The following is a 24706-nucleotide window of genomic DNA, read 5'->3' as shown; positions in this document are numbered from 1 at the left end:
TACATTACTGCCCCACAGTGGCAAGAAGTGACATCCCCCCACAAACAGTGTATTGGATAGGCTTCTTTCTGTCAATAACATAAAAACGAAATAATATAAAAACTAAATACATTTTTATAAAAACAAAAAAAAACGCAGAAAGTGGATCTGAAAACAGACTAAAACTAAACTGAATTTCAAATAAAACCTTAAAAACAAATAGAAATAAAAACACAAAACTATAATAACCTACAATACAGTCACCTCCTGTCATAGTTGAAGTGTACCTATGAGGAAAATTACAGGCCTCTCTCATCTTTTTAAGTGGGAGAACATGCACAATTCGTGGCTGACTAAATACTTTTTTGCCCCACTGTATACACACACCTCGTGTTGTGACAAGGTAGGGGTGATATACAGAAGATGGTCTTTTACCAAATAGGGCTAAGTCCATATTATAGCAAGAACAGTTCAAATAAGCAAAGAGAAACAACAGTCCATCATTACTTTCAGACATGAAGGTCAGCCAAAAAATGTCAATAACTTTGAAAGTTTCTTCAAGTGCAGTCGCAAAAACCATCAAGCGCTATGATGAAACTGGCTCACATGAGGACCGACACAGGAAAGGAAGACACAGAGTTACCTCTGCTGCAGAGGATAAGTTCATTAGAGTTACCATCCTCAGAAATTGCAGCCCAAATAAATGCTTCACAGAGTTCAAGTAACAGACAAATCTCAACATCAACAATTCAGAGGAGACTGGTTGAATCAGGACTTCATGGACAAATTGCTGCAAAGAAACCAGTACTGTCAAATAAAATGTATTTATAAAGCCCTTCTTACATCAGCTGATGTCACAAAGTGCTGTACAGAAACCCAGCCTAAAACCCCAAACAGCAAGTAATGCAGGTGTAGAAGCACGGACACCAATAATAAGAAAAGACTTGCTTGGGCCAAGAAACACGAGCAATGGACATTAGACCGGTGGAAATCTGTCCTTGGTCTGATGAGTCCAAATTTGAGATTTTTGGTTCCAACCGCCGTGTCTTTGTGAGGCGCGGAGTAGGTGAACCGATGATCTCAGCATGTGTGGTTCCTACTGTGAAGCATGGAGGAGGCGGTGTGATGGTTTGGGGTGCTTTACTTTTCTATATGTGTTATTGCATAGTTTCGATGTCTTCTCTATTATTCTACAATGTAGAAAATAGTACAAATAAGGAAAAACCCTGGAATGAGTAGTTATGTCCAAACTTTTGACTGATACTGTGTGTGTGTGTATGTGTGTATACAGTGGGGCAAAAAAGTATTTAGTCAGCCATCAATTGTGCAAGTTCTCCCACTTAAAAAGATGAGAGGCCTGTAATTTTCATCATAGGTACACTTCAACTATGACAGACAAAATGAGAAGAAAACAAATCCAGAAAATCACATGTAGGACTTCTAATGAATTTATTTGCAAATTATGGTGGAAAATAAGTATTTGGTTACCTACAAACAAGCAAGATTTCTGGCTCACACAGACCTGTAACTTCTTTTTTAAGAGGCTCCTCTGTCCTCCACTCGTTACCTGTATTAATGGCACCTGTTTGAACTTGTTATCAGTATAAAAGACACCTGTCCACAACCTCAAACAGTCACACTCCAAACTCCACTATGGCCAAGACCAAAGAGCTGTCAAAGGACACCAGAAACAAAATTGTAGACCTGCACCAGGCTGGGAAGACTGAATCTGCAATAGGTAAGCAGCTTGGTTTGAAGAAATCAACTGTGGGAGCAATTATTAGGAAATGGAAGACATACAAGACCACTGATAATCTCCCTCGATCTGGGGCTCCACGCAAGATCTCACCCCGTGGGGTCAAAATGATCACAAGAACGGTGAGCAAAAATCCCAGAACTACATGGGGGGGACCTAGTGAATGACCTGCAGAGAGCTGGGACCAAAGTAACAAAGCCTACCATCAGTAACCCACTACGCCGCCAGGGACTCAAATCCTTAAGCCAGTACATGCCCAGGCCCGTCTGAAATTTGCTAGAGAGCATTTGGATGATCCAGAAGAAGATTGGGAGAATGTCATATGGTCAGATGAAACCAAAATAGAACTCGTCGTGTTTGGAGGACAAAGAATGCTGAGTTGCATCCAAAGAACACCATACCTACTGTGAAGCATGGGGGTGGAAACATCATGCTTTGGGGCTGTTTTTCTGCAAAGGGACCAGGACGACTGATCCATGTAAAGGAAAGAATGAATGGGGCCATGTATCGTGAGATTTTGAGTGAAAACCTCCTTCCATCAGCAAGGGCATTGAAGATGAAACGTGGCTGGGTCTTTCAGCATGACAATGATCCCAAACACACTGCCCGGGCAACGAAGGAGTGGCTTCGTAAGAAGCATTTTAAGGTCCTAGAGTGGCCTAGCCAGTCTCCAGATCTCAACCTCATAGAAAATCTTTGGAGGGAGTTGAAAGTCCGTGTTGCCCAGCAACAGCCCAAAAACATCACTGCTCTAGAGGAGATCTGCATGGAGGAATGGGCCAAAATACCAGCAACAGAATGTGAAAACCTTGTGAAGACTTACAGAAAACGTTTGACCTCTGTCATTGCCAACAAAGGGTAAATAACAAAGTATTGAGAGAAACTTTTGTTATTGACCAAATACTTATTTTCCACCATAATTTGCAAATACATTCATTAAAAATCCTACAATGTGATTTTCTGGATTTTTTTTCTAATTTTGTCTGTCATAGTTGAAGGTTACCTATGATGAAAATTACAGGCCTCTCTCATCTTTTTAAGTGGGAGAACTTGCACAATTGGTGGCTGACTAAATACTTTTTTGCCCCACTGTACACTACCGTTCAAAAGTTTAGGTCACTTAGAAATGTCCTCGTTTGTGAAATAAAAGCGCATTTTTGGCCATTAAAATAACATAATATTTATCAGAAATACAGTGTAGACATTGTTAATGTTGTAAATGACTATTGTAGCTGGAAACGGGAGATCTACATAGGCCCATTATCAGCAACCATCACTCTTGTGTTCCAATGGCATGTTGTGTTAGCTAATCCAACTTTATAATTTTAAAAGGCTAATTGATCATTAGAAAACCCTTTTGCAATTATGTTAGCACAGCTGAAAACTGCTGTTCGGATTAAAGAAGCAATAAAACTGGCCTTTTTTTTTTAGATTAGTTGAGTATCTGGAGCATCAGCATTTGTGGGTTCGATTACAGGCTCAAAATGGCCAGAAACAAATAACTTTCTTCTGAAACTCAATCTATTCTTGTTCTGAGAAATTAAGGCTATTCCATGTGAGAAATTGCCAAGAAACTGAAGATCTCGACCAACGCTGTGTACTACTCCCTTCACAGAATAGCGCAAACTGGCTCTAACTCGAAAAGAAAGAGGAGTGAGAGGCCCCGGTGCACAACTGAGCAAGAGGACAAGTAAATTAAAGTGTCTAGTTTGAGAAACAAACGCCTTACAAGTCCTCAACTGGCAGCTTCATTAAATAGTACCCGCAAAACTCCAGTCTCAACGTCAACAGTGAAGACTCCGGGATGCTGGCCTTCTAGACAGAGTTCCTTTGTCCAGTGTCTGTTATTTTTGCCCATCTTAATCTTTTCTTTTTATTGGCCAATCTGAGATATGGCTTTTTCTTTGCAACTCTGCCTAGAAGGCCAGCATCCCGGAGTCGCCTCTTCACTGTTGACATTAAGACCGGTGTTTTGCAGGTACTATTTAATGACGCACACACACACAGTGTCTGGCCCAGAAGAACAGGAACACTAGGACCCGTCTGACAGAACCAATCACACCCAATCATCACTGATGACATCACCAATTTCTTCCTCAGCCATCCTCCAATCACAGCTCATGAATAAGAGATGGAGCAGAATAAAAAAAAAAATCGAATTATAATGCATTAAATATGAAGGAAAGCGAGTGAGAAAGTGTGTGCCTACGTGTACCTGAGAAGTCTAGGAAGGCGTTGCCCCCCTCCTCGTCTCCCCGTCCCGTGTCCAGTAGGGTGCTGAACAGAGTGCCAATAGGGTCCAAGGGGTGGCCCACCCAGCCCTCCATGTTAGTGACTGACGTCATGCCTTTATGGAGCAACTCTGGAGAGGACACAGACCACATACTGTTATTACTCTATTTACACAGATAACACATTTTATTCTATAGTTACAGTTAATACACATATTACTCTATAGTTACACAGTTAATACTCTACTTACACAGCTATTACGCTAGTTACACAGTTAATACATGTATTACTCTAGTTACACAGTTAATACCCTAGTTACACAGTAAATACACGTATTACTCTAGTAACAGTTAATACGCATATTACTCTAGTTACACCGTTAATACTCTAGTTACACAGATAATACCCTAGTTACACATCTTAATACGCGCATTACTCTAGTTACACAGTTAATACTGTGGTTACAAAGTCACTCTAGTTACTGTTAATACACGTATTACTCTAGTTACACAGATAATACCCTAGTTACACAGATAATACCCTAGTTACACAGTTAATACCCTAGTTACACAGTTAATACTGTGGTTACAAAGTCACTCTAGTTACACTGTTAATACACGTATTACTCTAGTTACACAGTTAATACTGTGGTTACAAAGTCACTCTAGTTACACTGTTAATACACGTATTACTGTAGTTACACCGTTAATACTCTAGTTACACAGATAATACCCTAGTTACACAGTTAATACCCTAGTTACACAGTTAATACACGTATTACCCTAGTTACACAGTTAATACTCTAGTTACACAGTTAATACTCTAGTTACACAGATAATACTCTAGTTACACAGATAATACTGTAGTCACAGTCACTAGTTACACCGTTAATACACTTATTACTCTAGTTACACAGTTAATACCCTAGTTACACAGTTAATACCCTAGTTACACAGTTAATACCCTAGTTACACAGTTAATACCCTAGTTACACAGTTAATACCCTAGTTACACAGTTAATACACGTATTACCCTAGTTACACAGTTAATACACGTATTACTCTAGTTACGGTTAATACGCTAGTTACAGTCAATACACACAATACTCAAGTTACAGTCATTACTCTAGTTACGCAGGCACACGCATTACTCTAGTTACAGTTAATACTCTAGTTACAGTTACACATATTACTCTAGTTACACAGCTAATACTCTAGTTACACAGCTAATACTCTAGTTACACAGCTAATACTCTAGTTACAGTTACTCTAGTTACAGTCAATACACGCATTACTCTAGTAACGCAATCAATACACACATTACTCTAGTAAAATACTCTAGTTACACAGTTAATACAAATATTACTCTAGTTACAGTCAATACACGCAAGTTAGTCAATACTCGCATTACCCTAGTTAAACAGTTAACATGCTGTTATTACCCTAGTTACACAGTTAATACACGTATTACTCTAGTTACACAGTTAATACACGTATTACTCTAGTTACACAGCCAATACTCTAGTTACAGCTAATACTCTAGTTACAGGCAATACACGCATTACTCTAGTAACGCAATCAACACACATTACTCTAGTAAAATACTCTAGTTACACAGTTAATACAAATATTACTCTAATTACAGTCAATACACGCAAGTTAGTCAATACTCGCATTACCCTAGTTACACAATCAATACACACATTACCCTAGTTACACAATCAATACACACATTACCCTAGTTAAACAGTAACACACTGTTATTACCCTAGTTACAGTTATTACCCTAGTTAGTTAACACACTTATTACCCTAGTTACAGTTTTACACTGTTATCACCCCAGTTACACAGTTAATACACTGTTATTACTCTAGTTACACCATCAATACACACATTACCCTAGTTACACAGTTAACACACTGTTATTACCCTAGTTACACAGGTAATACACTGTTATTACTCTAGTTACAGTTAATACACTGTTATTACTCTAGTTACACAGTTTCTGTACAGCACTTTGAGATATCAGCTGATGTACGAAGGGCTATATAAATAAATTTGATTTGATTTGATTTGATAATACACTGGTATTACCCTATTTACAGTTAATACACTGGTATTACCCTATTTACAGTTAATACACTGGTATTACCCTATTTACAGTTAATACACTGGTATTACCCTATTTACAGTTAATACACTGGTATTACCCTATTTACACAGCTAATACACTGTTATTACTGTTTACACTGTTAATACACTGTTAATACACTGTTATTACTCTGTTTACACTGTTAATACACTGTTATTACTCTGTTTACACTGTATTTACTCTAGTTACAGTTAATACACTACTAACTATTACCACAGTTAATACAACCAAATGTATTTATAAAGCCCTTTTTACGTCAGCCGATGTCACAAAGGGCTGTACAGAAACCCAGCCCAAAACCCCAAACAAGCAACGCAGGTGTAGAAGCACAGTGGCTAGGAAAAATTCCCTAAAAAGGCAAGAACCTAGGAAGAAACCTAGGGAGGAACCAGGCTCTGAGGGGTGGCCAGTCCTCTTCTGGCTGTGCCGGGTTGAGATTATAACAGAAAATGGCCAAGATGTTCAAACGTTCATAGATGACCAGCAGGGTCAGATAATAATAATCACAGTGGTTGTAGAGGGTGCAACAGGTCAGCACCTCAGGATTAAATGTCAGTTGACTTTTCATAGCCAATCATTCAGAGTTAGTGTACCGCACCTGCTGTCTCTATTATTACATGGTTTATACACAGCTAATACACTGTTAGTACATTGATATTACAGTTTATATACTGTCCCTACAGTTAGTACACTGGTATTATATGGTTAACATACAGGCACAAACAAAGACAGGAGTGAGAATGAGGCCGTCCTTTAGTGAAACAGTATAAATGAAACGATGAAGAACTGACCTTTTTTGTGGTTGCGGAGGAGCTGTAGTTGTTTCTGTTGCTGCCGTTTGAGTGTGTTGACAATAGCAATGGCCAATCGCAAGGCTTCCCTGGGATAACCATGTGACCGCAGCGCGTCAACCCTCGCACACGCTGTTGGGACGTGCTCTGCAAGAGGGATGGGAGGGGGGATTTCAATAGACTACCAAAACCAAAGCTACTTCAACTAAATAAAACAAAAAATCCCCAAAATTGCCTTCTAAATCCCTCCCCTCCTTTCGTCATTGTCAACACAAATACACACTCACCGTGCCAGAGGGGCCATCCGCGGGCGTCAAACAGTGCCCCTCCACTGCCGTGGCTGTCGTGGGGACAGTGTGTGTGTGTGTGTGTGCAGAGGTCATGTGTGATGACGCGCTGCAGATGTGTGTCCTGCCAGTGCAGGTCGCAGGCCTCAATGGCCCTCGTAAACACTGTCCTATGAGGACGAGACGACAAGTCTGGGAGAGAGAGAGGGGTGAGAGGGCGATTAGGGAGAGGGGTGAGGGTGGGTAGAAAAGAGGAGCGAAAGAAGAGGACAATGTGAAAATATTCATAAAAAACGTTGCTTTGATCAGCCACCTAAAGCTAAAGCTTCCTGGGTGAAATGCTCATTCACTGCACTGTTCCTACTCAGAAGCCTCAGATACATTTTTAAAGGGTATTTTCTCTAATTTAGCTCAGACAGGGACAGGGGCAGCCGTAGCTATAAGACCCCGCTTGGGTTATTGGGCTTATTCCATCAGACAGAGAAACGAATAAGAACAGCTCGTAGGGCAGAGACATGGAGAGAGGGAGAGAGTTGATTAAAAGAGGCATGGAGACCGAGCGAGGGATCGACAGAGAGAACATGATAAAAAGGGCTTTTCTCGCACACGCTCAGTGTGGTTGTCCCACCTGGGTGGCAGGGGCGCCCTGAGGCAGTGTGTTTGTCAGGTGTGTGTGAGATGTGTGCATGTTTGTCTGTCTACTTGTGCGTTTTCTCACCTGGGTTGCCGTGCGGTAGTGCGTGTGTGAGGTTGGGTAGTTCGTTGCCATGGTTTCCGTCCTCCCATGGACACACATCGATGCTGTTCCACCGTCTAAGCTGTCTCAGCCACACACACTTCTGCTCCGACTTACAGTGGGGGTTCAGCACAATACACATCCACAGGGTACCTGCACACACAAAGGATGTTTCTGTCATTATTATTCATCCTTGAATCATGTCATTTCATTCTATGAAAAGGGAACACTAGATACCATTAAAAGGTTTTGGACCTTGCATTTATCTTTTCAATAAACACATGCCTACATGCCTGCCACACACACACACTTTGATTACCTGAAGCATGAGCTGAAAAGGAGATGGGTTATGGATGAAGGGAGGGAGGGAAGGATCGAGGCAGAGGAAAGAAGAGAGATTTAGAGAGTAAACCGAAGGCATCAAAAATAAGTATGCAGGAAAACAGGGAAAAACAGTGACTATTATGAAAAATGAACAGAAAAAGAGGACAGATGACAGAATGAGACACGAGGAGTGAGAGGTGAAGCTAAAGAACAGGAGAGGGGGATGAGATAGGAAGGGGGGGAGGAGTCACTTTATCCTCTGTCTTTGCACAGCATCAAGGACAACAGAAAGAAGAGAGAGGAGAGGGGAGAAAACAGAGTGGATGAGATGGGAAGGAAAAGTCGGGAGTGAAGAAATTTAAGAGAAAGAATGAAGAGGAGGCAAGATTGCAGAAAGGGAGAGAAGGAAAGAAGACAAAGGGAAGAGGAGAATGTGCATCCATCAAGCAGGAGGAATCTCTAAAACATTAAAAGCATGATGATGCATTCAAATGATCCAGAAATAAGAGATGAACTACCCTTCGAACAGAAAGAGAGAAAGAAACCAAAACAGACAAAGAAAGGGGGGATAAATAATACACTTCCAACAATCAACTACCATGACAACAGGGTTGTGGTTATGGGATGTTGCTTGGGCAGGTTACTATTGGATGTCGTTGTGATGCTAGGGCTAAGTTCTACTGGATCTGGTTACTAGACTAGGGTCTATCTAGACTCTCCCCCGATTAGACACTAACAAGGAATAATTCCTAAAGCCTTCCTGTTTATTGTGAATATGGACAATGTACAGTTCAGTGTTCACGCACAGCTACTTCAGCTGTGGTTCATTATGACAAGAGGAAAGGAAGCGAGAGGCACGACAGAAACACATTCAACACTGTACATCCAGTGGTCTCCTTCAGCTGGCTGGCACCCACACACACACGTCCGCAGTGAGAAATCATGGCTTCTATTTCTCCCTCCTCACCAACCTAAGCCAGATGAGAACCAGCGTCTCAGACTCCAAATGATCCAACACACACATTCCTTAAAACAATATTGGGCTCAGCAAGATGGATTTATCTCCTGACACACACTCACACAGAAATCCACACACACAGACACACGCCATCACTTCACCCCCCCCCCCCCCTCCCATCCCCCTTTATTTCCATGGATGGGTCTAATTTGAACATTCAGCCCACAATTCATCTGTTCTGTCAAGAGGGAAAGAGAGAAAGAAAGAAAAATAGAGGGAGACAGAAAGAGAGAGAGCGAACGAGAGAGAGCGAACGAGAGAGAGCGAACGAGAGAGAGCGAACGAGAGAGAGCGAAATACACAGCTCACAATATCAGAACACATTTTAGGTTGTAAAAAGCATATTTCACAAAACACCTAGCTCACAGCCTACAAATACATAACAGACTGACAATACACTCCTGATACATGCCAAACACTACCCATCATGCAATCAGTCGTCATATCACAATGTGCAGAGAGATAGTACCTTCAGGCAATTTTTTTCTCACCATCTACACACAATAACCCGAAATGACAAAGTGGGAAAATGTTTAGATTTTCTTGCACGCAATGACCACTGACAGAACTAAAAAGTTAACTGGCTGAGATGGGAGAACAACCATCTCTGCAGCACACCAATCTGGCCTTTATGGGAGAGTGGCCAGACGGATTACATAGCTGAGAAAAAGGCACATGACAGCACACCTGAAGTTTATAAAAAGGCACATGACAGCACACCTGGAGTTTATAAAAAAGGCACATGACAGCACACCTGGAGTTTATAAAAAAGGCACATGACAGCACACCTGAAGTTGATAAAAAAGGCACATGACAGCACACCTGAAGTTTATAAAAAAAGGCACATGACAGCACACCTGAAGTTTATAAAAAAGGCACATGACAGCACACCTGAAGTTTATAAAAAGGCACATGACAGCACACCTGGAGTTTATAAAAAGGCAAATGACAGCACACCTGTAGTTTATAAAAAAGGCACATGACAGCACACATGTAGTTTATAAAAAAGGCACATGACAGCACACCTGGAGTTTATAAAAAGGCAAATGACAGCACACCTGTAGTTTATAAAAAAGGCACATGACAGCACACATGTAGTTTATAAAAAAGGCACATGACAGCACACCTGTAGTTTATAAAAAAGGCACATGACAGCACACCTGTAGTTTATAAAAAGGCACATGACAGCACACCTGTAATTTATAAAAAAGGCACATGACAGCACACATGTAGTTTATAAAAAAAGGCACATGACAGCACACATGTAGTTTATGAAAAAGGCACATGACAACACACCTGTAGTTTATTTTTTTTAAAGGCACATGACAGCACACCTGTAGTTTATAAAAAAGGCACATGACAGCACACCTGTAGTTTATAAAAAAAGGCACATGACAGCACACATGTAGTTTATAAAAAAAGGCACATGACAGCACACCTGTAGTTTATTTTTAAAAAAGGCACATGACAGCACACCTGTAGTTTATTTAAAAAAAGGCACATGACAGCACACCTGTAGTTTGTAAAAAAGGCACATGACAGCACACCTGTAGTTTATAAAAAAAAAGGCACATGACAGCACACCTGTAGTTTATTAAAAAAAGGCACATGACAGCACACATGTAGTTTATAAAAAAAAAGGCACATGACAGCACACCTGGAGTTTATAAAAAGGCACATGAAAGACTCAGGCAAAAGATTCTGTGGTCTGATGAGATGAAAATGTAACTCTTTGGCCTGAAAGCAAAGTGCTATGTCTGGAGAAAACCAGGCACAGCTCATCACACCATCATGCTATGGGGATGCTTTTCAGCGGCAGGGACTGGGAGACTGGTACGGATAGAGGGAACAATGAATGGAGCCAAATACAGGCAAATCCTTGATGAGAACCTGCTTCAGAGTGCAAACAACCTTAGACTGGTGCAAAGATTTACGTTCCAACAGGACAATGACCCCAAGCATGCAGCGAAAGCAATGCTGGAATGTCTTCAGAACTAGAATGTGAAAGTCATTGAGTGGCCCAGCCAAAGCCCAGACTTGAATCCCATTGAAAAATCTGTGGAAAGACTAAGCTTGCTGTTCACCACCGCTCCCCATCCAACTTCACCCCCTAGAGTCAAGGTCCGCGCCTCCGTGGAAATCTAAATAGTATAATAAAAACATCCCCATTAAAATCCATATGTTTAACTTCTCTAGGGTAGGGGGCAGCATTTGGAATTTTGGATGAAAAGCATGCCCAAATTAAATTGCCTTCTACTCAGGTCCAGAAGATAGGATATGCATATAAATAGTAGATTTGAATAGAAAACACTCTAAAGTTTCCAAAACTGTTAAAATAATGTATAACAGAACTTATTTGGCAGGCAAAAACCTGAGAAAAATCCATTCAGGAAGTAGGATTTTTTGTTGTTGTTGTAGTTTTCAATTCAATGCCATTACAGTATCCATTGACTTAGGACTCAAATTGCAGTTCCTATGCCTTCCACTAGATGTCAGTCTTTAGAAATTGTTTCAGGCTTGTATTCTGAAAAGAGTCTGAATGAGTGGACCCTGCCGTGTCACAGAGATTTTTCATTTGCACGACCGAGAGAGTGCCTTTCTTGTTTACCTTTTATATTGATGACATTATTGCCCGGTTGAAATATTATCAATTATTTAGGCTAAAAACAACCCGAGGATTGAATATAAACATCATTTGACATGTTTCTATGAACTTTACGGATACAATTAGGATTTTTTGCTGCGTTGACTGCGTTTGAGCCTGTGGATTACTGAAGAAAACGCGAACAAAATGTAGGTTTTCGGATATAAAGAGAGACTTTATTGAACAAAAGGAACATTTATTGGATAAATAAATGTTTTCCGAGTGCAAACATATGAAGATCATCAAAGGTAAGTGATTCATTTTATCTCTATTTATGACTTGTGTAACTCTTCTACTTGACTGGTTACTATTTGTAAGGATTTGTCTGCTGGGCTATGTTTTCAAATAATTGTAAGGTATGCTTTCGCCGTAAAGCATTTTTTAAATCTGGCACCGTGGTTGGATTCACAAGAAGTTAATCTTTAAACCAATGTAAAGTAGTTGTATATTTTCTGAATTTTTATAATGAGTATTTCTGTATTTGAATTTGGTGCTCTGCAATCTCACTGGATGTTGGCCATACCCTAGAGAGGTTCAACTAGAGATGTCATTTCTTTTGCATGGCTGCGTCTCAATCCCCCAAGTCTTCCAATGGCGTCTGAAGTCGGTACCGCCGATCTGCGTCTGTAGTGCCCGAACAGTTTGGGCGCCACACATTTTTTTTGTTGCTCTAGTACACCCACAAGCCTCACAAGACTAGTCTGAAGGTAGCCCAGAGCTCTTTGAGTCAATGGTCTGGCAGTGTCACAGCCTCATGACGCGCGGTCACGAGAGAGGTAGCTCGCTCATGGCTTTTCTACAGACAATGGAATTCTCTGGTTGGAACATTATTGAACTTTTATGATAAAAACATCCTAAAGATTGATTCTATACTTAGTTTGACAAGTTTCTTCGACATGTAATATAACTTTTTGAACGTTTCGTCCGACTGGACCCGATCGCACTTTTGGATTTGTTTACCAAACGCCCTAACAAAAGAAGCTATTGGACATAAATGATGGACATTATTGAACAAAAAATGCATTTATTGTGGAACTGCAATTCCTGGGAGTGCATTCTGATGAAGATCAAAGGTAAGTTAATATTTATAACGCTATTTGTGAATAATGTTGACTACCCAACATGCCGGATATTTCTCTGCCTGGTTTGGGCTCTGAGCGCCGTTCTCAGATTATGCTTTTTCTGTAAAGTTTTTTAAAATCTGACACAGCGGTTACATTAAGGAGAAGTGTATCTAAAGTTCCATGCATAACACTAGAATTTTTATTTCTGTGAATTCATGTGGCTCTCTGAAAAATTACCGCAGGTTTTAGAACTACTGAACGTAACGTGCCATTGTAAAATTAGATTTTTTTGATATAAATATGCACTTTATCGAACAAAACAAAACGTATTGTGTAACATGAAGTCCTATGAGTGTCATCTGATGAAGATCATCAAAGGTTAGTGATTAATTTTATCTCTGTTTGTGCTTTTTGTGACTCCTCTCTTTGGCTGGAAAAATGGCTGGGTTTTTCTGTGAGTTGGTGGTGACCTAATATAATCGTTGGTGGAGCTTTCCCTGTAAATAATTTTTGAAATCAGACACAGTGGCTGGATTAACGAGAATTGTGTCTTTAAAATGGTACCTAATACTTGTATGTTTGAGAAATTAGATTTATGAGATTTCTGTTGATTTGTATTTGGCGCCCTGCAATTTCATTGGTTGTTGGTGAGGGGTTAGACAGCTTAACTGCACCTCAGATTGGAGCCCAAATGAATACTTCACGGAGTTCAAGTAACAGACACATCTCAATATGAACTGTTATTCAATGAGTTTCTATGGGGCAATAGCAGTAGGGCCAAATTCAATGTTTCATCAAATAATTGTATGTATATAGCTTTTTTTATACCTAAAGGGGTAAAAACTCTAAATCAAATAGCTAATTTATCCCTGGTATGACAATCTTAAAACAATTCCATTCCATTCCAAGTATTGACTCAGGGGTGTGTATACTTACTGTAGGTAAATTAAATATTTCTGCATTTAATTTTCAAGAAACGCACACTAATTTCTAAGAACATGTTTTCACTTTGTCATTAGGTAGTGTGTGTAGATGATTGCAATTTTTTTATTATTATTATTATTTTTTTATCACTTGAATCAGGCTGTAACACAACTAAATGTGGAGTAAGTGAAGGTGTATTCTGAAGGCACTGTAGGTCTAACACCACTGATTAACACACAAAATCAAACATTAACCAGGCTCACAACAACACTCATATGTGTGCATGTGTATTCTCTTCAGCACCTAGTTCTTCCAAGTGATGTCGGTCCTTGTGTGTGTGTGTGTGTGTGTGTGTGTGTGTGCCTCTTACCTAGCTCATCCCACAGCTGTCTGTATTTGTCGGTCATGGTGGTTCCCTGTTGTCTCCACAGAGCCAGACGAGGGTCGCCCATAAACTGTTCTGTGATCAGCGTTAACATCCTGGCACCGTTGGAGTCACGCATCTTCAACATCTCTCTCACCTAGAGGAGAGAGGGAGGGAGAGGGGGAGAGAGCGGGAGGGAGAGAGGTCAGCAAAGAGACAAGGGCTGTGTGTGTGTGTGTGTGTGTTTTGTATATGTTACCTTGCTGAACAGCAGGTTGAGTTGTTTCCCAGAGCCGTGGTATCCTCCCTGTGAGAGAAAGAGTTTCACCTGCTCCTGGACCTGCTCCTCATCCAGGTGCCAACAGTTCTCATCATCTACACTGGCCCCTGCCGTGGGGTCTGGGGCCCCTACACACATGGACACAAAGAGAGGTTAGTATCACACACACAGCTCATTATTTAGATTGAATGATTTTCCATGTCTCAGCAAAAGCATTGGGCTCTCTCAGACACAAACAAAAACCAAGCAAGATGAAAATAGACCTCATATGACACCAGCTTAAGTAAAGTATCATCATCACACACACACACACACACACACACACACACACACACACACACACACACACACACACACACTACATTAGTGTTGCTCATATGGACAGGGAGGTGATTTGAAGGCCCCAGGCAGAGGCCAGTCTGAGCCCCACCCCCCTCTTTTAATGTGCCATGAACACAACCAGTCATGTCTTTATCAGATTGTCAAACAATTCACTTCAAAAAGTAGGTTACATTCACACGTTCATCCAAAACAATTCCAGCATCCAGAACAGTGCAATGGGCAGCCGCCAACTTTAACCTGGCTCACAACAACACTCATATGTGTGCATGTGTATTCTCTTCAGCGCCTAGTTCTTCCAAGTGATGTCGGTCCTTGTGTGTGGCTGAAACCATCTCACCAGAGAAAGCATCCAAGCCAGCAAAACAGTGCCCCTCTGTCTTACTATATGTAGGTCATGTATCTGATGCTGATGCTGTCTTGCCAAAAAGAGTCCAGACAGCATCAGATACATGGGCTACACATAAACATTTGAGTAATTTAGCAGACAAGCGCCTTAAAGTAGTGAGTTTTCATACTTTGGGGAATTCCCCCGTGGAAATCGAACCCACAACTCTGGCGTTGCAAGCGCCATGCTCTACGAACTGAGCTAGACAGGACTATAAATACAAAAGTATGTGATGTTAGTGGTGTAGAAGTAAGCTCACAGAACGGGATTACCGAGTGCTGAAGGGGGTAGCGCGTCAAAATCATCTGTCCTTGGCTGCTACACCCACTACCAAATTCCAAACTGCCTCTGGAAACAATGTCAGCGCAAGAACTGTTTGTCGGGAGCTACATGGAATGAGTTTCCATGGCCGAGCAGCCACACAAGCCATGATCACTATGCGTAATACAAAGAGTCAGCTGGAGTGGTGTAAAGCTCACCGCCATTGGATTCTGGAGCAGTGGAAATGCGTTCTCTGGAGTGATGAATCATGCTTAATCATCTGGCAGTCCGATGGACAAATCTGGGTTTGGCGGATGCCAGGAGAACGCTACCTGCCCGAATGCATAATGCCAACTGTAAAGCTTGGTGGAGGAGGAATACTTGTCTGGCATTCTAGACAATTCTGTGCTTCCAACTTTGTGGCAACAGTTTGGGGAAGGCCCGTTCCTGAACTTGATTAGCCTGCACAGAGCCCTGACCTCAACCCCATCAAACATCTTTGGGATGCTTTGGATCTCGGACTGCGAGCCAGGCCTAATCACCCAACATCAGTGCCCGACCTCACTAATGCTTGTGGCTGAATGGAAGCAAGTCCCTGCAGCAATGTTCTAACATCTAGTGGAAAGCCTTCCCAGAAGACTGCAAGCTGTTATTGCAGCAAAGGGGGGGACCAAATCCATATTAATGCCCATAATTTGGGAATGAGATGTTCAACGAGCAGGTGTCAACATAGTGTACATGATCTCGGCCTTGACGATTGCAGTGTTAAATCGTCAGCACCTGTCTTTTTCCTAAAGGAATGTGTTAACTTAGGTCATTTTTCTGTTACATCTTTCTTTTTCTCTTCCCTGCTCTGAAAGCACCACATTGCTGCAGCTTCATTTCAATGAAAGTCAAGTTTGCAATCATATCCGGTAGGGATTCACTGGAGCCAGCCAATCATATCCGGTAGGGATTCACTGGAGCCAGCCAATCATATCCGGTAGGGATTCACTGGAGCCAGCCAATCATATCCGGTAGGGATTCACTGGAGCCAGCCAATCATATCCGGTAGGGATTCACTGGAGCCAGCCAATCATATCCGGTAGGGATTCACTGGAGCCAGCCAATCATATCCGGTAGGGATTCACTGGAGCCAGCCAATCATATCCGGTAGGGATTCACTGGAGCCAGCCAATCATATCCGGTAGGGATTCACTGGAGCCAGCCAATCATATCAGCCAGGGGGAAATCTATTCCAGAAAAAAACACACACACACACACACACAACCCCACTCACCATGGACCTGGTTGATCTCAGAGTTTGTTGACAGAATCTCATCAGCTAGTTTCTGAGCAGTGGGCAGCACCTCCGTGTGGTGTACTGTTATCAGGTACTGGACAAATTTCTGCAGCTGGTCTCTGTTCATCTGGAACAGTGTCTCTGAGATGGGCAGGTGCAGTTTGACCTGCTCAGGCTTCCGTACGCGGTACAGGGCCAGCGCTACCACGTGCGCGCAGTAGAAGATGTCCTTATTGCCACAGCTGCACGTGACCGCGGTGATCTTGCAGCGGTCGAAGCTGACACTCACGCTGCAGACGAGCTCGGATTCCGACGGCGTGGCCGGTTCTGTTACCGTTCCGCTGAGGTGGAACCCTGAGAAAGAAAAGAGGAGAACCATTAGACGATCAGTCAGTCAATCAATCAAGTAGTCAATCAAATTGTATTCATGTAGCCTAATAGTTTTACACAGAAGTGCGTAACAAAGTCATGTTCGGAATATTTGAACACCCCAATGGCATTCATGTTGTTGTCATTAACCTGTGGGTGTGTGGCTTAGCATCCTATACGTGCAGAAGACCCACTGTACCAGCTAGCTACTAGTCAGATTATAATGGTAAGGGGGGAAGAGAAAGAGCAGTCCCTGAAGCGAAGAGAGGGGAACATCCCTCTCGTCTTTCTCTCTCTGGGGAAAAGGTCAAACTGATGAACTCTAGAGTCCCTCGGTGTGACGAGTGATGCCCTCCTAATGCAATAGAGCTCAGCCGTCACTCACGCACTCATAATCCCCCCCACCCACACACCTATTTTCTATAAACCTGACATTCTCTGGCTAAGAGGTCACTCATTGGGGATACAGCCCGGGATCAAGCCCGGGTCTGTAGTGACACCTCTGGCACTGCAGCACTCAGTCCCCGAAATAGCTACCCGGCTAACTATTTAGCAGTCTTTTGGCTTGAGGAGAAAGGGGAAGTCCAAACAAAGTACACACACAGACACCAGGAGGAGAGGTTCTACTACTCAGTACTGGAAGCTCTGGATCAGGCTCTCCCCACTATGATATGCTAATGTATCACATTGGTACTTTTCCTGACTGTCTACTAAGAATCCTCTGTGAGCCTGATATTGATGGGCTGAAATGGTGTATCTACACAACATGACCAAAAGTATGTGGACACCTGCTCGTCAAACATTATTATGGGCATTAATATGGAGTTGGTCCCCCCTTTGCTGCTATAACAGCCTCCACTCTTCCGGGAAGGCTTTCCACTAGATGTTGGAACATTGCTGCAGGGACTTGCTTCCGTTCAGCCACAAGCGCATTAGTGAGGTCGGGCACTGATGTTGGGCGATTAGGCCTGGCTCGCAGTCAGCGTTCCAATTAATCCCAAAGGTGTTTGATGGGGTTGAGGTCAGGGGTCTGTGTGGGCCAGTCAAGTTCTTCCACACCAATCGCGACAAACCATTCCAGTATGGACCACGCTTTGTGCACGGGGGCATTGCTTTGTTGAAACAGGAAAGGACCTTCCCTAAAGTTGGGCCAGAAAGTTGGAAGCACAGAATCGTCTAGAATGTCATTGTTTGATGTAGAGTTGAGATTCCCCTTCACTGGCACTAAAGGGCCTAGCCTGAACCATGAAAAATAGCCCCAGACCATTATTCCTCCCCCACCAAACTTTACAGTTGGCAATATGCATTCGTGCGGGTAGCGTTCTCCTGGCATCCGCCAATCCCAGATTCGTCCTTCAGACTGACAGGTGGTGAAGCGTGATTCATCACTCCAGAGAACACGGTTCCACCTCTCCAGTCCAATGGCAGCGAGCTTCACGCCACTCCAGGCAACACTTGGTATTGCATTTGGTGATCTTAGGCTTGTGTGCAGCTGCTTGGCCACGGAAACCCATTTCATGAAGCTCCCAACGAACTGTTGTTGTGCTGATCTTGCTTTCAGAGACAGTTTGGAACTCGGTAGTGAGCTGTTTTTTTACGCGCTACATGCTTCAGCTGTCCCGTTCTGTGAGCTTGTGTGGCCTACCACTTCGCGGCTGAGCTGTTATAGCTCCTAGACAATTCCACTTCACAATAACAGCACTTAGTGGATCGGGGCAGCTCTAGCAGGGCAGAAACTTGATGAACTGACTTGTTGGAAAGGTGGCATCCTATGACGGTGCCACGTTGATAGTCACTGAGCTCTTCAGTAAGGCCATTCTACAGCCAATGTTTGTCTATGGAGATTAATGGCTGCGTACTCGATTTTATACACCTGTCAGAAACGGTGTGGATGAAATAGCCAAATCCACTAATTTGAAGCAGCGGTGTCCACATACACTGCACATACAAAATGATAAGACCGAACATCCATAGCTTAGTCTGAAAGACAGATGTCCTAGAGTGTGGGTCAAAGGTCAACTTTGCCCTAAATCTTTTAAGGGTTGACGTAAGGCCTGGATCTGGCTAAGCTGATCCTAAAATCAGTGCTTATTAATAAGCAGGGGACAAATAGTCCTTTGGTCTGAGATTGATTTTATAAGAATTCAATAACTGTAACAGGGGAGGTTTGGGAAACAGCATACACACACACGTTTCGCTTCGCAACAGGCTTTTGCTCAATCAGAATACAGGAAACTCACACTCAGACATGACTAACAAAAGACAGGGGAGAGAGAAGGTGAGTGACAAAGAGAGCAGCGAGCTAAAGAGACAGAGGTAGACGAGAGGAGAGAGAACCCCCTCCTTTTACTCCTTCATTTCCTTCCTAGCAGCCAGCTGACAACGACACAGGGGATCACCTTTTACACACACATGCTTGCGTAAGTACATCCCCCGGTTGGCAGTTGCTTGTACTAGTTCGCACACACACTAACACTGAGGGCACTCCCCTGTTTTATATGGCCCAACCCGGGTCATGCATGGCCCACAGCTGAACTACTGACGTCAGAGAAGAGGAAGGGAAAGAGAGAAGAGGAAGGGAAAGAGAGAGAGAGGGAGGAGGGAGAAAGAGAAGGGAGAGGCAGAGAGAATTCCAAAACAGGGGAGGAGACCGCTGGGCTGGTGGGAAGCTTAGAAAGCCCTCAGCTGAGTGTGTGAAGAGATATTTGGCGACGTGCCAGAGCCCTGAGCTCAGCATTCTGTAATGCACTTCCCCTCGTCTGCTCTGTAGCTTGCATAATACTGCTTAGCGCTGCACGGCAATCAGACTTAACCCTTACTTACTTACCAAAACAACGAGACAACCCTTAACTACCACTACAGAACATAATACTGCCAAGCGCTGAGCGGCTACCAGACGTAACCCTTAATCTCTTAGATGTAATAGCAAAATTGAGATTGCTGCCTAAATAGACATATCCAAAAGTAAATGCTATTCATGTGTAATTGCAAGATTCTGACATGCCAAAACGTGGTATATTTGGAAAGATGATATGGCAGATGAGAAAATTATCAGAAGATAGATAGGGGTTGCATAGTTCAGAAAACACAAGATCAAGCACACACAAAACAACTCTTAGTTTTTTTTATTTTGAAAGAAATCTTTGACTGACAAGTTAAAAGTGAATTATTGAAGCCCAGAGCTGGAAACACATCAGATGGTTTCCACAACATGTGAACAACATCAGAAAATAAAAATGGGATTGATACACCTAACTAACCTCAGCAAAAAAAGAAACGTCCTCTCACTGTCGACTGTGTATATTTTCAGCAAACTTGCCATATGTAAATATTTGTATGAACATAACAAGATTCAACAACTGAGACAAACTGAACAAGTTCCACACACATGTGACTAACAGAAATGGAATAATGTGTCCCTGAACAAAGGGGGGGGGTCAAACAGCTGCATTAAGTACTGCAGTGCATCTCCTCCTCATGGACTGCACCAGATTTGCCAGTTCTTGCTGTGAGATGTTACTCCACTCTTCCACCAAGGCAACTGCAAGTTCCCGGACATTTCTGGGGGGAATGTCCCTAGCCCTCACCCTCCGATCCAACAGGTCCCAGACGTGCTCAATTGGATTGAGATCCGGGCTCTTCGCTGGCCATGGCAGAACACTGACATTCCTGTCTTGCAAGAAATCACGCACACAACGAGCAGTATGGCTGGTGTCATTGTCATGCTGAAGAGTCATGTCAGGATGAGCCTGCAAGAAGGGTACCACGAGGGAGGAGGATGTCTTCCCTGTAATGCACAGTGTTGAGATTGCCTGCAATGACAACAAGCTCAGTACGACGATGCTGTGACACACCGCCTCAGACCATGATGGACCCTCCAAATCGATCCAGAGTACAGGCCTCAGTGTAACGCTCATTCCATCGACGATAAGCACGAATCCGACCATCACCCCTGGTGAGACAAAACCGCGACTCATCAGTGAAGAGCACTTGTTGCCAGTCCTGTCTGGTCCTGCAACAGTGGGTTTGTGCCCATAGGCGACGTTGTTGCCGGTGATGTCTGGTGAGGACCTGCCTTACAACAGACCTACAAGCCCTCAGTCCAGCCTCTCTCAGCCTATTGCGGACAGTCTGAGCACTGATGGAGGGATTGTGTATTCCTGGTGTAAATGGGGCAGTTGTTGTTGCCTTCCTGTACCTGTCCCGCAGGTGTGATGTTCGGATGTCCTGATCCTGTGCAGTTGTTATTTTATGCGGTCTGCCACTGCGAGGACAATCAGCTGTCCGTCCTGTCTCCTTGTAGCGCTGTCTTAGGCGTCTCACAGTGCGGATATTGCAATTCATTGCCCTTGGTACATCTGCAGTCCTCATGCCTCCTTGCAGTATGACCAAGGCACTTTCACACAGATAAGCAGGGACTCTGGGCATCTTTCTTTTGTGTTTTTTCAGAGTCAGTAGAAAGGCCTCTTTAGTGTCCTAAGTTTTCATAACTATGACCTTAATTGCTTACCGTCTGTAAGCTGTTAGTGTCTTAACGACCGTTCCACAGGTGCATGTTCATAAATTGTTTATGGTTCAATGAACAAGCATGGGAAACTGTATTTAAACCCTTTACAATGAAGATCTGTGAAGTTATTTGTATTTTTACGAATTCTCTTTCAAAGACAGGGTCCTGAAAAATGGACATCTCTTTTTTTTGCTGAGTTTAGAAATGGGCAGATGTTTTAGTAAACGGTGTCAGGTGTGGTCTCGGGATGTTTCCAAGTGTCCCTAAACCTCTCCAAAGTGGCATAATGTCTGTAAATTAGATATATGCAGTGCTATTACAGTTGAAGTCAGAAATTTACATACACTTAGGTTGGAGTCATTAAAACTTGTTTTTCGATCACTCCACAAATTTCTTGTTAATAAACTATAGTTTTGGCATGTCGGTTAGGACATCTAATTTGTGCATGACACAAGTAATTTTTCCAACAATTGTTGGATTATTTCACTTATAATTCACCGAATCGCAATTCCAGTGGGTCAGAAGTTTACATGCACTAAGTTGACTGTGCCTTTAAATAGCTTGGAAAATTCCAGAAAATTATGTCATGGCTTTAGAAGCTTCTGATAAGCTAATTGACATAATTTGAGTCAATTGGAAGTGTGCCTGTGGATGTATATCAAGGCCTACCTTCAAACTCAGTTTCTCTTTGCTTGACGTCATAGGAAAATCAAATCAGCCAACACCCCAGAAAAAAAAATGTGGACCTCCACAAGTCTGGTTCATCCCTGGGAGCAATTTCAAAACACCTGAAGGTACCACGTTCATCTGTACAACCAATAGTACGCAAGTATAAACACCATGGGACCACGCAGCCGTTCAGGAAGGAGACATGCTCTGTTTCCTAGAGATTAATGTACTTTGGTGCGAAAAGTGGAAATCAATCCCAGAACAACAGCAAAGGACCTTGTGAAGATGGAGGAAACGGGTACAAAAGTATCTATATCCACAGTAAAACGAGTCCTATATTGACGGTTTGCAACTGCACATGGGGACAAAGATCATATTTTTGGGAGAAATGTCCTCTGGTCTGATGAAACAAAAATAGAACTGTTTGGCCATAATGACCATAATTATGTTTGGAGGAAAAGGGGGAGGCTTGCAAGCCGAAGAACACCATCCCAACTGTGAAGCACAGGGTGGCAGCATCATGTTGTGTTTTTTTTTTTGCTGCAGGAGCTACTGGTGAACTTCACAAAATAGATGGCAGCATGAGGATGGAAAATAATGTGGATATATTGAAGCAACATCTCAAGACATCAAAGCTTGGTAGCAAATGGGTCTTCCAAATGGACAATGGCAACATGGCTTAAGGACCAAATTTGTGGCAACATGGCTTAAGGACATCAAAGTCAAGGTATTGGAGTGGCCATCACAAAGCCCTGACCTCAATCCCATAGAAAATATGTGAGCAGGACTGAAAAAGCATGTGCGAGAAAGGAGGTCTACAAACCTGACTCAGTTACACCAGCTCTGTCAGGAGGAATAGGCCAAAATTCACCCAAGCTTATGTAAGGCTACCCGAAACGTTTGACCCAAGTTAAACAATGCTACCAAATACTAATTGAGTGTATGTAAACTTCTGACCCACAGGGATTACTGATGAAAGAAATAAAAGCTGAAATAAAATCACTCTATTATTCTGACATTTCACATTCTTAAAATAAAGTGGTGATCTTAACTGACCTAAGAGGGAATTTTTACTAGGATTAAAAGGTCAGGAATTGTGAAAAACTGAGTTTAAATGTATTTAGCTAAGGTGTATGTAAACTTCAGACTTCAACTGTACATAGCTGCAATCCCTAAATGCTATTTGTTCATTATAAAAACACAATTTCTACATATCAAACACACTCAAACATCGTGGTGGTGTTATGGGGTATCCAGTGTACATTCAAGTGTCCTTTCAAACTCTCTAATGTGTCTGAATGTGGTAATTACACTGGATATGCCTAAAAGTTATTGTTCACTATAAAAACTAACATTTCAACAACACCAACCTCTCTCAAACATTGTGGTAGTGTTGGGTGACATACAGGGGATATCCAAGTGTTTTCATCATATTTTTCATGTGCAAAGATAAGGTCTCTTGGTGGACATTCAATGTTGCCATTAAGTGATACATCATCAGATAATACGAAATAGTCTACATTAATTAGGGCCGATTTCAAGTTTTCATAACAAATCGGAAATCTGTATTTTTGGATGCCAATTTTGCCAATTTTTTTCACCTTTATTTAACTAGGCAAGTCAGTTAAGAACACATTCTTATTTTCAATGACGGCCTAGGAACGGTGAGTTAACTGCCTTGTTCAGGGGCAGAACGACAGATTTTTACCTTGTCAGCTCGGGAATTCAATCTTGCAACCTTACGGTTAACGAATTGCAAAAATCGCTGAAGTTGGAGACTTTATCTCCCTCACCAACTTTAAACATCTGCTATCTGAGCAGCTAACCGATCGCTGCAGCTGTACATGGTCCATCGGTAAATAGCCCACCCAATGTACCTACCTCATCCCCATACTGTTTTTATTTACTTACTTTTCTGCTCTTTTGCACACCAGTATCTCTACCTGCACATGACCATCTGATCATTTATCACTCCAGTGTTAATCTGCTAAATTGTAATTATCTGCCTACCTCCTCATGCCTTTTGCACACAATGTATATAGACTCTTTTATTTTATTTTTTTCTACTGTGTTATTGACTTGTTTATTGTTTACTCCATGTGTAACTCTGTGTTGCTGTCTGTTCACACTGCTATGCTTTATCTTGGTCTACCTGGTTAAATAAAGAAACTAGTCCAACGCTCTAACCACCTGCCTCATGAAGAGCCTGCCTGCTACGCAAATGCAGTAAGAAGCCAAGGTAAGTTGCTAGCTAGCATTAAACGTATCTTATAAAAAAACAATCAATCAATCATAATCACTAGTTATAACTACACATGGTTGATGATATTACTAGTTTATC

General features: G+C 42.3%; 1 protein-coding gene across 1 annotated transcript in view; it reads right to left on the bottom strand.

Annotated features, from left to right (window-relative positions):
* The window catches only part of LOC109892432 (zinc finger SWIM domain-containing protein 6), a 75728-nt gene that overhangs the window by 14380 nt on the left and 36642 nt on the right, over positions 1-24706 (bottom strand). The window contains exons 2-8 of the mRNA XM_020484955.2: positions 16818-17174; positions 14530-14678; positions 14277-14427; positions 7915-8085; positions 7197-7388; positions 6910-7056; positions 3951-4097 (exon numbers count right to left, since the gene is read on the bottom strand). Of these exons, the coding sequence (XP_020340544.1) occupies positions 3951-4097; positions 6910-7056; positions 7197-7388; positions 7915-8085; positions 14277-14427; positions 14530-14678; positions 16818-17174 (1314 nt within the window). The remainder of the gene's footprint in view (positions 1-3950; positions 4098-6909; positions 7057-7196; positions 7389-7914; positions 8086-14276; positions 14428-14529; positions 14679-16817; positions 17175-24706) is intronic.

Source organism: Oncorhynchus kisutch, linkage group LG6 (assembly GCF_002021735.2).
Source record: "Oncorhynchus kisutch isolate 150728-3 linkage group LG6, Okis_V2, whole genome shotgun sequence".
NCBI lineage: Eukaryota > Metazoa > Chordata > Actinopteri > Salmoniformes > Salmonidae > Oncorhynchus > Oncorhynchus kisutch.
This window is presented reverse-complemented; position numbering and strand designations above follow the sequence as displayed.